General features: G+C 38.5%; 1 protein-coding gene across 1 annotated transcript in view; it reads left to right on the top strand.

The window, feature by feature from the left end:
* LOC140235563 (kinesin-like protein KIF18A) overlaps positions 1-14,649 on the top strand; it is a 28,508-nt gene that overhangs the window by 7,148 nt on the left and 6,711 nt on the right. Inside the window, exons 7-18 of the mRNA XM_072315569.1 lie at positions 2,082-2,182; positions 2,906-3,056; positions 3,827-3,927; positions 4,836-5,001; positions 5,427-5,591; positions 6,595-6,716; positions 7,723-7,970; positions 8,463-8,519; positions 9,177-9,311; positions 10,321-10,980; positions 13,333-13,537; positions 14,409-14,584. Of these exons, the coding sequence (XP_072171670.1) occupies positions 2,082-2,182; positions 2,906-3,056; positions 3,827-3,927; positions 4,836-5,001; positions 5,427-5,591; positions 6,595-6,716; positions 7,723-7,970; positions 8,463-8,519; positions 9,177-9,311; positions 10,321-10,980; positions 13,333-13,537; positions 14,409-14,584 (2,287 nt within the window). The remainder of the gene's footprint in view (positions 1-2,081; positions 2,183-2,905; positions 3,057-3,826; positions 3,928-4,835; positions 5,002-5,426; positions 5,592-6,594; positions 6,717-7,722; positions 7,971-8,462; positions 8,520-9,176; positions 9,312-10,320; positions 10,981-13,332; positions 13,538-14,408; positions 14,585-14,649) is intronic.

The raw sequence follows: 14,649 nt of genomic DNA, 5'->3' as shown, positions 1-14,649 counted from the left end.
TCAACCAAAATTATGCCGTCCCTCTAAATGTTCTGGGTGTACTAACTTACTTGTTGGTGGGTTTTTTCCCCTTTTGTATTTTTTTTTTTTTTTCGATTTGAACCTCATTCTTTATTTTGAAGGACTTTATTTTGTGAAAAGAGAGCATTCCTCTTTGGTGAGTTCATACATGCAATTGAATGCATTGAAGTTGACATTTGAGCGAGATTGATTCAATAATTTTTTACTCACAGAAATAAACCATGATAATTTGAATGACAGCAAAGAAGGTCATCATGGGGGAGTTTCAAGTTCAAAATACAGTCATGTTGCTGTGATATTTTGGGTATAGATTGCTTTTCCACCTTTACAGAATGTGATGCTAATGGATGTTTATGTAGGAAATACCATGGTATATGACACCAAATGGAGTACTTACTGATAAAAACACTGAATTAGGGCCACCAATTTCAGTATAGTCACAGACAAAAATACTGTTCCTACAGTAAATTTAAAGTGCAATGCCATTTCATGTTCACTTCTTGTGAAAACAGTGATATTTTAATACCATAACAAATGCCCACTATTGAGGAGAAAGTTATAAGCTCTAATAGACTTAATTAGCAAGTACGCATGGCAGTATTGATAAATGTCGGGCTGTAGCCCCAAGCCTGCGAAAATCATATTATGTGAAGTCATGCCAGGTATACTCCAGATTTTTTATTTTTTTTTAATTTGTAATTTTTTTTTTTTTTTTTTTGGGGGGGGGGGGTGGGGTGGGGATGAGGGGAGGGGAGTACTACTGAGCTTGAAATATCTGTTTACTTTTTCTTGTTTTGCATTGTTTATGAAGACTAGTGGATCTAAAGGACAAGTCCACCTTCATATACATGACATGGATTGAGTGAATGCAGTAATATTAGTAGAACCCATCAGTGAAAGTTTGGGGAAAATCGGGACAATCTGTTCAAAAGTTATTTAAGGTATCTACACAGGACTGCCGGGTGAGAAGACTACTACAGTGTATGATGCCTCGTGCGTAGAACAATATAAGGAAAATATGAAGAGAATTTTACAATTTTTTTTTTTTTTTTTTTAAGTACATATATTCTTGACTTGTCACTGACATATGTTAAGAGTAATATTCCCCCTGCCTGCTGAAAGAGGCAAGTCAAATGTTCTTTTATTATATGCAAGAAAGTGAAAATATGTTGATTTTTTTGTTTTCTTTATATCATTGTACACATGTGACATCACAATAAACTCTCACTGGTGTGTTCTACAAATATTGCTGCATTCATGCAATCCACATGTCAATGAAGGTAAACTTGTCCTGTAAAAGCTCCTTTTTTTCTAATCTGAAGTGAAAAAAACCAAGCCAGATGCCTGAATTATTTGGTGACTAAACTACACAGCAAAATCTGTTTACTTCTGGTTTCTTATTGTCATTGGAGACCAGTGATGTCAAAAAGCTCGCTTTTTTCAGTTACCGGTACGTGTAGTACTGGGGTAAATACAACCCAGAGTAGAAAACTTAAGCCTCTGAATGCGTCACCCTACACCTCACAAAGGCTGCTGAACTACTCATGCATGATATTACCTGTCTTCACAGAAAAGGGCACATTCCTTCTATTCTAGTCTGAAACAAAAACTGGCTACTGTTGTCGAAATCTGGCTAATTCCTGTGATGACTGGTATAATCCTCTTAGATGAAAAAAAGAAGAAAGAGTTGTGGAAGAGAGCGGATTAGGAAAGATGTAGGCACACTGTAATCTGTTTGAAGTGGCGTGAGTGGGTGTATACAGCGACACTAGTACTTAATGGGGTGGGATGGGCCACCAGAGCTGGATATAATGAACCCTTTTTTATATAGATTTTTCTTTCTTTTTTCTCTGCTTTCCCTATACCCCCCCCCCCAACCAATCATATTGTTATACATAGTATGTGAGATAAGATCCAACTGTACCTCCAGATATTTCATCATTGTTTTAAGCTAAATGTTTCAGTCATTGGAAATTGTCAGGCTGTGCTGAGAGTTGTAACAGTTCTGAGTGTCAGTATTAAATACAGTATATTTCACTGGTTTATGTTTCTTCTGTCAGAACAAAGGCAAACACATACCTTATAGGAACAGCAAACTTACCCGCCTTCTGAAGGACTCCCTCGGTGGCAACTGTAAGACAGTCATGATAGCTGCTGTCAGGTAATATTTTTGAATGTTTCTCATCTCATATCCACCCTTCATATTCTTTGCTATAGTCTGCCTTCTGTATCTTGTTCCTTTATGGTGTTTTCTTTAGCTGATTTTACTTACTGTTTAATATACACAGTGCAAATTTACACAAGTACTCCTCTCCCCACACAAAAAGGAACAATATGCTATTTTTGCAATGCAAGGGTGCTACAAATCCACTTGCTTGCCAGAGCAATTAAAACTCACTGTTGAGCAAGCGGTATCAAAATTACATTTGTCCATCAAATGTATTTGGCCCTACTTGCCTTTCATTGGTTGTAAGATGTGCCATACTATGTCTGATTGTGTACTCATGATTTAACCTACTGTTTGTATGCATGAACAGAATGTGTCAGATGTTAACCCTGTAAATAGAATAACAAAGGTCATTGATTTTAGATTCAAAGGCTTAATGAGTCTGTGTCTCGCTATGCATCTTGCCCTCTTTCCCTTACTGATTACTCTATCTCAAAATAAGTTATTGCTTCAGTGTGGTTGCTGACATTACAGCAGGGAATGATGCGAACTGCAAAACACATAATAGTAGACATGTTTTGCTTGATTGTTCAATTTTTTTATTGTTTTCATTTACGTGTTAAAAGTAGCATATTGCAATCGTTTGTATGCCGTAACTGTTTGTATGCCGTAAACTCATCGCCCTATAACCCTTCTATTTTCATTTTGGCACCACAGCCCATCTAGTCTATCCTACGAGGACACATACAACACACTGCGGTACGCTGACCGTGCCAAGGAGATCAAGTCAACGCTGCAGAAGAATGTGGTCAACATTGACATGCACATCAGCAGATACACCCAGATCATTGCTGAACTCAGGGCAGAGGTCAGTTGCAGTGATTTCCTCTGTTTGCCATTTCCTCCCAAAATGCAGCAAAATTACTCATCAGAATCAGTCAAATTTTCCATACTTCACGATACGATAAGAATTGCTGTAACATTTTTGATGTATTTCACATTGATGGAGCTGATCACTTATCATTGTATATTATATATTATATATTATATATTATATATTATTTATCATATATTATATATAATATATTATATATCATATATTACATGTTGTATGACATATGTTATATTATATTACATTTAATAATCCTACATGCTGACTAAAAGGAGTATGCAATATGAAGAGAATCACTAGAAGTCCGATGTTTTGAGTTTTGATATCAAAGTGGAAATTCCTTGCCTTTTATTTTATCAAATACATGTATACAGTGAATAGAGAGTTGTCCCTGAGAAATGCTAAAGGACAGAAGTTAGATATCATCCGAGCTGCCAAGTCTTTTTGATTCGACAGGAGTCTTCCTAAAAAAGTTATACAATATGTCTTTCCACATCCAGACAAAAGGATAGCAAAGCCTTCCTGACTTAGGAATTAATTTTGCACATTGAGATGTGAAAACCTTTCTATAATCTCTCTGATGTCTCTCTGATATACCTCTGATTTTGATATGTGAGTGTCTGCAACCCTGTATCATGCTTTTTAACATCTTTGATAAAATTCACTGTTCACTGCTGAAAATGTAGGTATGTAGAAATGTAGGTATGGAGCCTTTCTCCAACTATAATGTATGTCACACAATGTAGGTCACTGAGCTGAAAGGTAAACTTCAGAAGCAGGTGGCAGTTCCCATGGCAACCATGCAGCAGCCCACAGCACAGGCTCCAGAACCTGAGTTTGTTGTCAAGTGAGTGGAAGACCCAACAAATCAATAGTTACCTGAGAATTTATAGTACCACACATCCTGCAAATATCTCATTACAGAATCATTGCATAAGGTCACTACATACTATCACTAACATTTTCCTATGGGAATGCATATTCTTTCAAGAATTGGCGATTTGATGAGTTCAACAGTTCAGTTATTGCCGTTTTTAATCAAACAAGTAGATTGCTAAGTCAGTATGTTTGAGTAACTTTTGTGCTTTGATAACATGAAATAACACAGAAATTGCATATATCCACATATAGTGTGGGACTTATATTCAGCTGTTAAGTTTGATTCTTCTGTTTCCCCTCCAAATTGATAGGAGTCAGTTTCTGGAAACATAAATTTCTTTTCAGTGCTTCCCTGGAACCAACACATAGAAAGGTAGACTACGGCTCATTTTCAAAAACTCCTGTTTTGGGCCAGAACTTCACCCATACAGAGCATTTCAAACAAACTTCTTTGTGTATTGTTAAATTTGTGTGCCCCTCCCCCTTCAGTTTTGTCTTTGCTAAAAAAGTAAAAGATAAACAAACAGACAAACAAACATGAGTGCATGCATTAGCCCTGCAGTGCTTCCCTTTGATCCCTGCTGCTTTTTCATATTTGTGTGTGGTGAGCATGTTTTGGGTGTACTAGTATACCTATAAAAGTGTCTCTTTCTTTGCCTGGATCATTAGCCCTTTTTGTGTCACTGTACTTTTCAATTTAGTCTCTAAAGGCAATTGATTTGTCTGAAGCAATGCAACATTGTACAAAATCCACTGTTTCCTTCAATGAACAATTGCTAGCATTGCAAGAAATCTGTCGGTGTGGCAAGTTTATAATCATAAAAGGGACCAGAATTTCCACTAAATCTCACCCACCAATCATTCCCCATTCTCCAGTCTCCGCCTTGAGCTGAATAGGGTCTTCCAGCAACGCTCTAGCATCCGCAAAGAGCTGCTTGAACTCGAGTCGTTTGACCGCGACCTGACTGCCAAGATATTGCGCAAGAACATCCTGGTGGAGAGACTAAGACTGATCCATGGTGACACAGCCCTGGGTGAAAAGGTGAACAAACTTTTGAACATGGTGTTCTCCCCTTTTAATGGAGGATTTGCATTAGAGTGATATCACATAATCCAATATTTCCTTGCACAGTCAACCTTGCTTAAGTCGACTTTGCATAAGTGAAATAATTGCCTACGTCAAAGGTCTTTTTAAGTCCTCTTCTCTTTATATTCTTTTGATTTTAATCCCTTATAGATCGAATTTTCTCCAAGCTGAAGCTATTTCTTCAGTTCAAATAGATTCGTTTTTGGCAAGGTTGACTGGATTACATTATATTTTCATCAAACATGCCATTGTATGTCAACGGGCAGGTGTTTATCTTATTTCACTATACATCAGTCTCTTTGTAGGCTAGCAACCCACTATAATAGACAAATAAAGTGATGTGTGTTTTTTGCATTCATCCTCTTGTGTTTGACAATCAGACCACATCCAAGATGGAGAGGGTGGTGGCTGCGTCTACGGCTCGCCAGAACCGGGTCAGGAGCCGAAAAGTGGGCGTGGAGCAGCGGATGAGAGAGAACCAGGGAACGCTCGACAGACTGGTGGAGAATGCTCAGAAAGCGAGCCCCGAGGGCGCTCTACCAGAGGTGAGTATCAGTCTCAGACTTCCCAGAGCTGCCAAGTGTTCCTAAAAAATGATATGTATCTTTCTACATCTTGACAAAGAAGTGATAAAGCCTCCTTGATTTTGGAAATTTTAGTTGTGTCTATTGAGATACATGCAACATGCAGGTACATATTCCTAAAAGTGTCGAATGTAGGAAGCCCCGCAATCTTTTGTGGTTGAAAATTTCGTTTTCCTTCATGTCAGTATTGAACACTGTACTTCCAATGTTCATTCCCCTGCTGTGCAGTGATGCGATATTGTTTAATTCAAGTGGTTCACCCATCAATCTGCCAATCTGGTCATGTGTTTCATTCCTTCTACCTGCCGTAATCTGAGACTGAAAGGGAGCAAATAGCAATATATAAAAGTAATTCTTGTGAGGTATAATCTATCTATGATAAGAGGACAGCATATGTCTGTTCTATGCCCAGTATACAAAGCAAAATGCTGTTTGACTGTACTGTGCTAAGATTGCAAATGCAACCCTCCCTGTTACTGCTTACATGCTTCTTTTGTTGTGAATTGCATTGATAATACTTAGAGTGGCATTTTGAGGATTTCACATGGCTAAACTTTTATACAAAGTTACAAGGTTGATAAACTAAAATAAATATGAATCTCCACCAATACAATAAGGTGATGTATTCTCTGTGACCCAAAGTAAGTGAAAACCGATGAATCAGACATTCACCCCAGAGTGGGGGTACCTCACTATATATCACCATGCACTCCATAATTTGGCCCACTGCCGAGTTGCTGCTGGCATTGTGCCAAGTTGTGAACCATTACTGCATTCAAAAAGATGGTATATACTTGTAGACTTTGGTTGTACATTTTTGCTCCTACTTCATACTCATCCTGTAGCAGTTACCCTGTATCTAGGCATCTAATTTGCTGTATTGCCTATCAGTGTGAAATGTGCTTCTGAAATGATACAAAGGATTAAGTTTTTTTTTTTTTTTTGTTTCCTTCTATCATCCCAGGTGATTCAGGATACACTGCGTATGAGGCACCTGGAGATTGAAATCAAAGATGGCCGCCGTCAGGCCAAGCACCTCAGGAAGTTTGCCAGGCACCAAGAGAACCACATCAAATCATCTGAAAAGTAAGATTTCCTATCTTGTCTTCATGTATTTCAATTTATTTCTTTTAGTGATGCCACAGGGAATGACAGAGTGAAATACAAGAGAGCAGTGAAATATATGGAGCCAAAACTGACTGATAATGAAGAAAGTTGTGACACTGAAGATCTAGTGTCCTGTGAGCAGCTGAATGTAGGGATAAAGCAAAATCCCATAATACTTTGTGCTTACAATATCCCCAAATCTAGCACCAGTATTTTCTTTTTAAAGAACCATATTTTCTTCACAACACTACTCAGAATCAATGTCAGCAATGTAGTCTCTACGTGAGTCCTCTACAACTAAGAGAATAAAATCTTTCACCCATTATGTGTCCAGGCACTTAAATTTGTAACTTGCTAACCAAGCGTTTTCATCAGCACTCAGGAATTCATTCAAATATGACCTAGTTGTGAGATTAGCATGCAAGCAATTAATGTGCCTCAATCCAGCAGGAATGGCATGCATGGTGACAAAATAGGTTTAGGGGGATTAAGTACTCTCTATTCATTGACAGGTTTTCTATTCATTGACAAGTAGTTTCCAGCTATCTGTGCCAATTAGCAAACAAAGCATCGGAAGCTGGGGTTATGAAGCAAATGAATACTAACCATAGTATTCTGGTGAGTACAAAATGGGTGGAGTTAGTCTGTTTTGTCACAATCAGTGACACAACCGAGATGCTCTGATGTTGCCTTGTTGGATGATGTGCTGAGAACCTTCCAGTAGATATACATGTACAAGAGGTCAAAACTGTTCAACTTCAACTATTCAAGATGTCAAACCTGTTAGCTCTGACAGTGAGTACATGATTGTGCACTATACAAAGTATTTGTAACCTGCTACTAGTATTTTAAAAGTGTGGTTCAGAGAAATTCCTCTGCTAAAAGTGTGATGTTTTCACTGACTTAACTTACTTGGTGCTTTTTCGTTTATGCATGTGGCCTTTTTTTATTTGTTTGTTTGTATGGCCTCTTTTTTGCAACACAGGTTGATTTTGCGGTTGCTCTCAGTGGTCCGCAGCCAGTACTTCCTGATCAAGGGATCGGGCATCGCGACCTCTGACCTCACCAATGAGTTTGAGGGCATCCAGAAACAGGTTGCCAACGAACGAGAGGTCATGTGGGCAGACCAGAGCCAGACCGAGGGTAGCCTGGCCCTGGAGGAGGCTGAGGCGGAGGACTTCAATCGACTCCTGAACCTTCCCATTCTTAGCTGTGTCCAGATTACTCCGAGTGGTAAGGATGGGCATCACATTTTTCTCTTTGGTTTGGTAGGAATATAATGGACAAATAGGCAGGCAGATGGATAGATGGATGAAAAGTGAGAGGGCTGATTAGCCTCCTATTCCTAGTCATATTGTACAATACATGCTAAAAATAAGTTTATTCTTAAATTGATAAATGGAATGATTCACAGGGAGATATATGGATGGTAGATTATTCAATTAAAGCATCTGATTCACAACCATTACTCAAGGTTGATTAATTTTTCATTGATGATCAGGAAGTGTGGCCTGACTCCCCTTATCATTGAAGCAAAACCACAAAATAACTTGACTCTTACATGAAAATGTACACCATATTTGGAGAAATGTTTATATTCTATTCATGTATCATATTCATATATTTCTGTATAAAACTTGTATGTTCTAATCATATTTGTCTGTATGGTATTCATGTTCTAATCATATGTGTCAATTCACATGTTTTTCTGTCTGTTTCTTTCAGGTCAAAGACGAGTGGCAAAGACACCCAGTCCACAACAGCAACAAAAACAAAACAATGGTTTGTAAAGTTATTTGTGTTCATAACCAGTAACTCTGCTACAGAAACATTGTATCATCTTGTTATTTGTTGTCTGAATTTTCTCACTTTTGTTTACTGCATCTTTGAGTTGAGCTACTTTCCCCTTCAAAGCTTTGTCACTGTACACTTATTGCCAAGTGTTTTATACCCTTCCTGTACTTTACTGTGTTTCTGTGATTGACACTAAGGTGAATAGGCTTGCTTGTGTACAGGTCTCACTTATGAGAATTACATCTCTTCGGGATAAATGCTTGAAAACTACAACTACAAGAAATTGGATAAATACAGGGACAACTCAGTATTCTTCATGTTTGGTATCCAAGTAAAGCACAAAGTACTTTGCGCATCTAAATTTGCTTCAAGGACTTGAAAGGAATACTACTTGTTGGTGTTCAAAAATTGCATATGTTTTGTTCCAACCTATGCTAAAATAGATAATCCTTCAATATATGACAAAAAAACATGTCTATCCTCTATTAGGAGTGAGAGGGGGGTATGGGGAACAAGTATTTTGTAGAGGAATTTATCCTTTGGTAGGACTGTGCGATGTGACCCGATAAACAAAGGTCCATTTTAGGTGTAGGTGTGAGACATGCATAAATTAAGCCATTTTTCTTTCTTTTGTCTTAAAAATAGGGACCACCCCTTACCAATCAATACCATCTAGACGTCTCTCCTATGCCACTGCTTGCCAGACCATGGTTGGGATTACTCCAACAGCCACCGGGGGTGCCCTCCGAATTCCAGGTTTTGAGAACCAGCCTAGTTGTGGTAAGTTGTCGCTATCTCAGACGCAGCCTGACAGAAAGCAGAGAGAGACAGAGACAGACAGAAAGAGTAAAGAGGGGGTGCTGAAATGCTACAAGGATGATTCTATGATAGATGTAGATGCAGAATTATCTCATGGTTCTACTGTGTCAGTTCGAACTACATTCTTAATTAAGCTCTGCACATCATAATTGTGGAAGAATTTTTAATGAAATGAAGGAGTTTGCCAACCCAAGAAAATTAATTCTCATCGCAATATCATTTTGTTAAACAAGTCAGAAGTTTGCTGACAAGATAACTGAATGATATTTCTCGCATGGGATGGATTGGCAGACGGTGTTATGGGTCATGGTGGTATGGTTGACTGAGTTGCCTTGTAAGTTCCCATGCATGGAATATTGATGCTTTTCAACTGTGTGTGTGGGATGTCTTTTCAGTTATTTTCTGGTGCCAAATTATTGCCGTACACTTATCCTGTCCACCAAATTTGAACCCATTTTGAATTCTTGCAAGGGCACTTTCTAGATTCTTATACTGTACATTTTGGAGAATGTAGTTCTGCAGCAGTCTCACATCAGTGAAAGTATACTTTGAAAAGGCCATCACTTTGCATATAAAATGTTACGTATGGCTTGAAATCTATGCAGGATTTTTAAAGTAACATACTGCCCTATTTTTGATTCCAAGGTCAAAGGTTACCAAGTCATATTTTGTAAAGATTGATCAGTCTTCATTGTGATTCTTCAAACTACTTCATTTCATAATCTGTGTTCTGGATCATTGCACACCCACAATCAATCTTTCTTTCATAACATGCCAAGCCAATTTATTACCAGCACCTGACCATGATGCATTCATTTTATGTCAGGTCTTGCATAGATTTAAACTGTTTCTTACTTTCATGGCAATATTGATATTTTTTTTTAATATTTTAGCTTATTATGAATTTCAACATTATTGATTTGGTATGATTTCCAGCCATGTGAATTTCCCATTCCTATCACAACAACAGGTCAACCCCAGAGGATTCCTACACCAAACATGAAGCAGAACCACACCCCTCAAAGAGTTGCTACCCCACAAAGGGTTGCTACCCCTCAAAGGGTTCCCACAAGTCCAGCAGTGCCTGCTCAATCTGTTCCCAAATTGTCTAGGGATGATTCCAGTGTTGAACAAAGACTAGTGAGTCAAGATGTTACCACACTACCTGGAAACCGACCATCAGTAATGCCCCTCCAAAGAACAGAAGGCATTCCAAGTCCTGATGCTGTAGTGGAACAGTCCACCTTATCTACAGACCCCAGTGGCAGGGTTCTTCCATCTTCAGTGGAGAGTGATGTGGACAGCCCTGCTAGCCCCCAGTTGGCAAGTGATAGTCAGCAAGAATTTCAAGTGGATGGCATTGCACCCCTTCAAGCCACCCCACTCAGCGAAACCACCTCCTCCCAAGTGGAACAGTCTGATAATGCATCGGCTGCATCACCCTCCTCACTAGCTGGTTCAGTCCAAGTGCCTGGAGTGTCAGCTGGAGGGGTGGAAGAGAATATGAGCAAGCCTGCTATTTCTGAGGGGCAGAGTAAGGTGACAGAGACTACCCCTGTGGCAAGAGAGATCTCATTTGATGATGAGAACAGTCGGCCATCTTCAAAGCCTGCAGTCAGTCCTGTAACAGGTGGGTAGTTGAGTTAATACAGTGGCACATTCACATTTACAGGGATAAAGGCATCATTTAGCTGCGTGTAGGAGGATGCTGCAAAAATAACATAGTATGTATTTAGTCAACCTCGCGCCTGAGTCAAATCTGAACTCCTCAAAATAAGTTCTGCAATTGAAATTTGGTATATCATATTTCTCATATACCCGCATTATCTTCATTGAATATGACATCATAAGAAAGCCTGATTAATTATCTTTAAAATGACACCTCACTTGCTATGATTGGGTGTTCATGGAATGCACAGTATGACTGAGAATGAGGAAAGGTCAAATGTGAAATGTTGCAAAATAGAGCAAACATGTTATGTCAAACAGTATAATTCCCAGTTGCTTTGTCGTTTCATGGAAGGAATGTGCTTGAAAAAAAAAAAATGCATTGTGAGAATATCATTATATTCCATGCTTCATCCATGAATTAAAAACTGCAGTAGTATATGCAGATTAAAATTAAACATAAAGATTGACCAAACAGTCATCTAATGTCTAGGAAATGAGAATTTTTTTGAGGGAAAGTGCTGTCATTTCAGCATTGCTGATTCCAGTGGCCTTTTTTCATTAAAACTGTACATTATCAATAGCAGAATTGTTGCAACTTTTCACTTTTGATCTGTCCCTGTACTCAGCTGTTTTGCACATTCCAAGAAGACCCAATCATAGAAAGTGAAGTGTCATTTTAAAGATAATTAATCAGGCTTGCTTATGATGTCATATTAAATGAAGATAATGCGGGTATAAGAGAAATGTGATATATCAAACTTAAATTGCAGAACTTATTTTGAGGAGTTTAGATTTGACTCGGGCGCAAGGTTGACTAAATACATACTATGTTATTTCGACTTTGAGAAATTTTGACTTATGAGGGATTAAAATCAATAGAATATAACTTTAGAGAAGAGGACTTGAAAAGACCTTCAACTTAGGTGATTATTCGACTTAAATGCGAGATGGACTTAACCCGTTGAGGACGAGTCCCAAGTATACTCGGGAAGGTGTCTATGGGAAATGCATCTTGTAGCAAAATCAATCCGTCCTCAACAGGGTAAGCAAGGTTGACTGCAGATAGGCGAGTTGAATAGAATTGGCTTTGCTTGACAGTGGATTGAAGATTTTCAAGGTTGCCTCCAATCGAATTCAGTTGCTGTTTAATCAAAATCCTCATCAAATCAGATTAGACATACAGAATTGGCAGGTTGACAGAAATTTGGTATGTCCAATATAGATATTGTAATTAAATATCAAATGTTTTTAAAACAAGTTTGTATTATATTTTCAGATGACAACTTAACCCTATTCTAACTGGGCTATTTGAGACCAAGTTTTTACTGAGGGGGGGTCAATTTGACCCCCCCTTCAGATCTCGGCCGCCAATCGCGCGATCACCGCAAAATTTTGCCTGAAGATAGAGCTGGATGTCAACTACAAGATTACATGGTCATACAATAGAAAATTATTGCCTTTCTATTTTTAATAAATTAATTATGCAAATTTGTGCATGAAATCATATTTTCACCTATAACTCCATCAAAAAGACTGGAGGATTGCTAAATTTTTGTGTCTGAATTCCTCAAGACACATCAAACAATTTGCATGTAAAAAAATAGAACAATCGAAATCAATTTCTTTTGTTTTTTATTGTTTTGTTAATTTCTTATGTATTTTATTGTTTTTTCGACCTTTTGTTTTCTATTGTTTTTTGGCCAAAATTTGTTGTAGGCACTTTTTCAGGCTTATCTACACTAGAATTGATTAATTTTGATGGTTAAAAGTTGAAATAATCTAATTTATATCAGTTTAACCAAAAAACACAATTTGCATTGGATTTGCACACGATATCATGAATTTGAGCTGTTTTTTGGTTGACATGCATACGCAAAACATTACGTAACTTCAAAACAGTGCACCCGGACGTCGCGAATTTGGTCTCAAAATATGCGGGAGACTTCAATGAAAAAAGTCATGAAACGGCGCGGCAAAATCTTTGCGCGCTGCGAAATCGTGGCGCGAAACGTCGAGGGGGGGGGTCAATTTGACCCCCCCCAGTTAGAATAGGGTTAAGTAGTAGATGATCGAGACTGCAGTGAGTTTTGTGAGACTTGTAATTGGTGAGGAAGAATCTTAGTGAATGATTATAAGAAATCCTGTTGCTTTGCTTTATTCTGACTGAAAACATTCTGGAGTAGAATGTAATTCACAAGTCCAATGAGAAGATTTTTAACTTTGGAGCAAAACTCTGTTCTTCATCATATAAAAAAAAATAAAAAACAAAAAATAAATTCTATTTCTTGTATCTCTGTTCTCTTCAACACAGCATGCAAATTGACCTATGCCCAGGTAGCAAGTTCGCCTGTAGTTAGCCAGCCCACAAGAGTTCCATTTGCAAACATTTCGGTCAACTCGCCAGTCATCCGAAGTGCGCCCTCACCTGTCAAGAAGGCCCCAGCTCTCAACCAGTCCTTCACCATCTGCAAGGGAGTGCCAGAGGAGAACTTCAGGCAGGATAACCAGCAGAGAAAGTTAGTCCAATTAATGCTTTCATGAAGGGACATTGCTCCTCAAGACTTAATGCATTTGATTCATGCATAACCCTGTATCACAATAGCAGCAAATTTAAATTTGCCTACTTTTATTTTTTTATTTTTTTTTTGTTGTTGTCTGCACTACCACTCTGCCTTGTAACTTTGTGGCACATGGAGAGTTTATGAGTTATGGTGTTTGTGTGATAAGATGCTTTGTAGAATGATGAAAATATGCAATGTGTAAATTGCTGTTGTCATAAGACCTTGTAACTCAAATTTTGATGAAAATGACTTTTTTTGATTGATGGTCAGATAATCACATAAGTAATGTCCTGTCCAAATCCTAGGTGTCTTACCCCAAAAATGAAGCCACCACAGCATGTCAAAGGAAAGGTTATCCCATTTAATATGGTGCTTTAACACGAATTGGCTGCCATGTTTTTGTGCTCTCCTGAACATTTGACATTTTGTAGATACAAAATCTTGTTGCCCCAGTGATGATAAACTATCTCAGTATGAATATGATCTCATCATCTTGCGGCCTGCATGATCATCACAATACATTAAGTATTGCATCGTGCCATTTTATGCAGTCTGTAATAAAGATGGCTAGCAATATTACTTAAGCATGATGTAGGCAAACAAGCAATCAATTTCATCTCATATTTGAGCAGATGATAAATCTCTTCATTATGTATTTATCCGCTTTTCTGGAGGGGGGGGGGGGAATGGCTTGATATGTTCAATGGTTTGCCTTTGGCATTTTGTTAAGTTTGTCATAAGACTCTTGAAATTTCATGATATCTGTGAGTTGTGTCTGACAACCCACACTGATGTCATTCTATCCATGGTCCCATTCACCTCACAGGCCCAGTCGCAGGGACACGTTTAGTGCCAGGTCCAGGCCCTCTCTCTATCATCAGCGCAGCCGGTCCCAGGGCCACCTCAACGTGGAGTCCAGACCGACGACATCGAATGTCAAGATGCAGCACGCAGACACCCTCAGGAAATATGGCCTGCCATCTATGGCAGACAACTCCTCAGGTATGGATTGGCACTTTCCTATACAGACCAATGTAGATATCGGTAAAGAGGCCTTCTGACCTCTG

This window comes from Diadema setosum, chromosome 12 (genome assembly GCF_964275005.1).
Source record: "Diadema setosum chromosome 12, eeDiaSeto1, whole genome shotgun sequence".
In the NCBI taxonomy this organism is placed as follows: domain Eukaryota; kingdom Metazoa; phylum Echinodermata; class Echinoidea; order Diadematoida; family Diadematidae; genus Diadema; species Diadema setosum.
The sequence above is the reverse complement of the archived record's forward strand: the minus strand, read 5'-3'. Positions and strand labels throughout refer to the sequence as shown.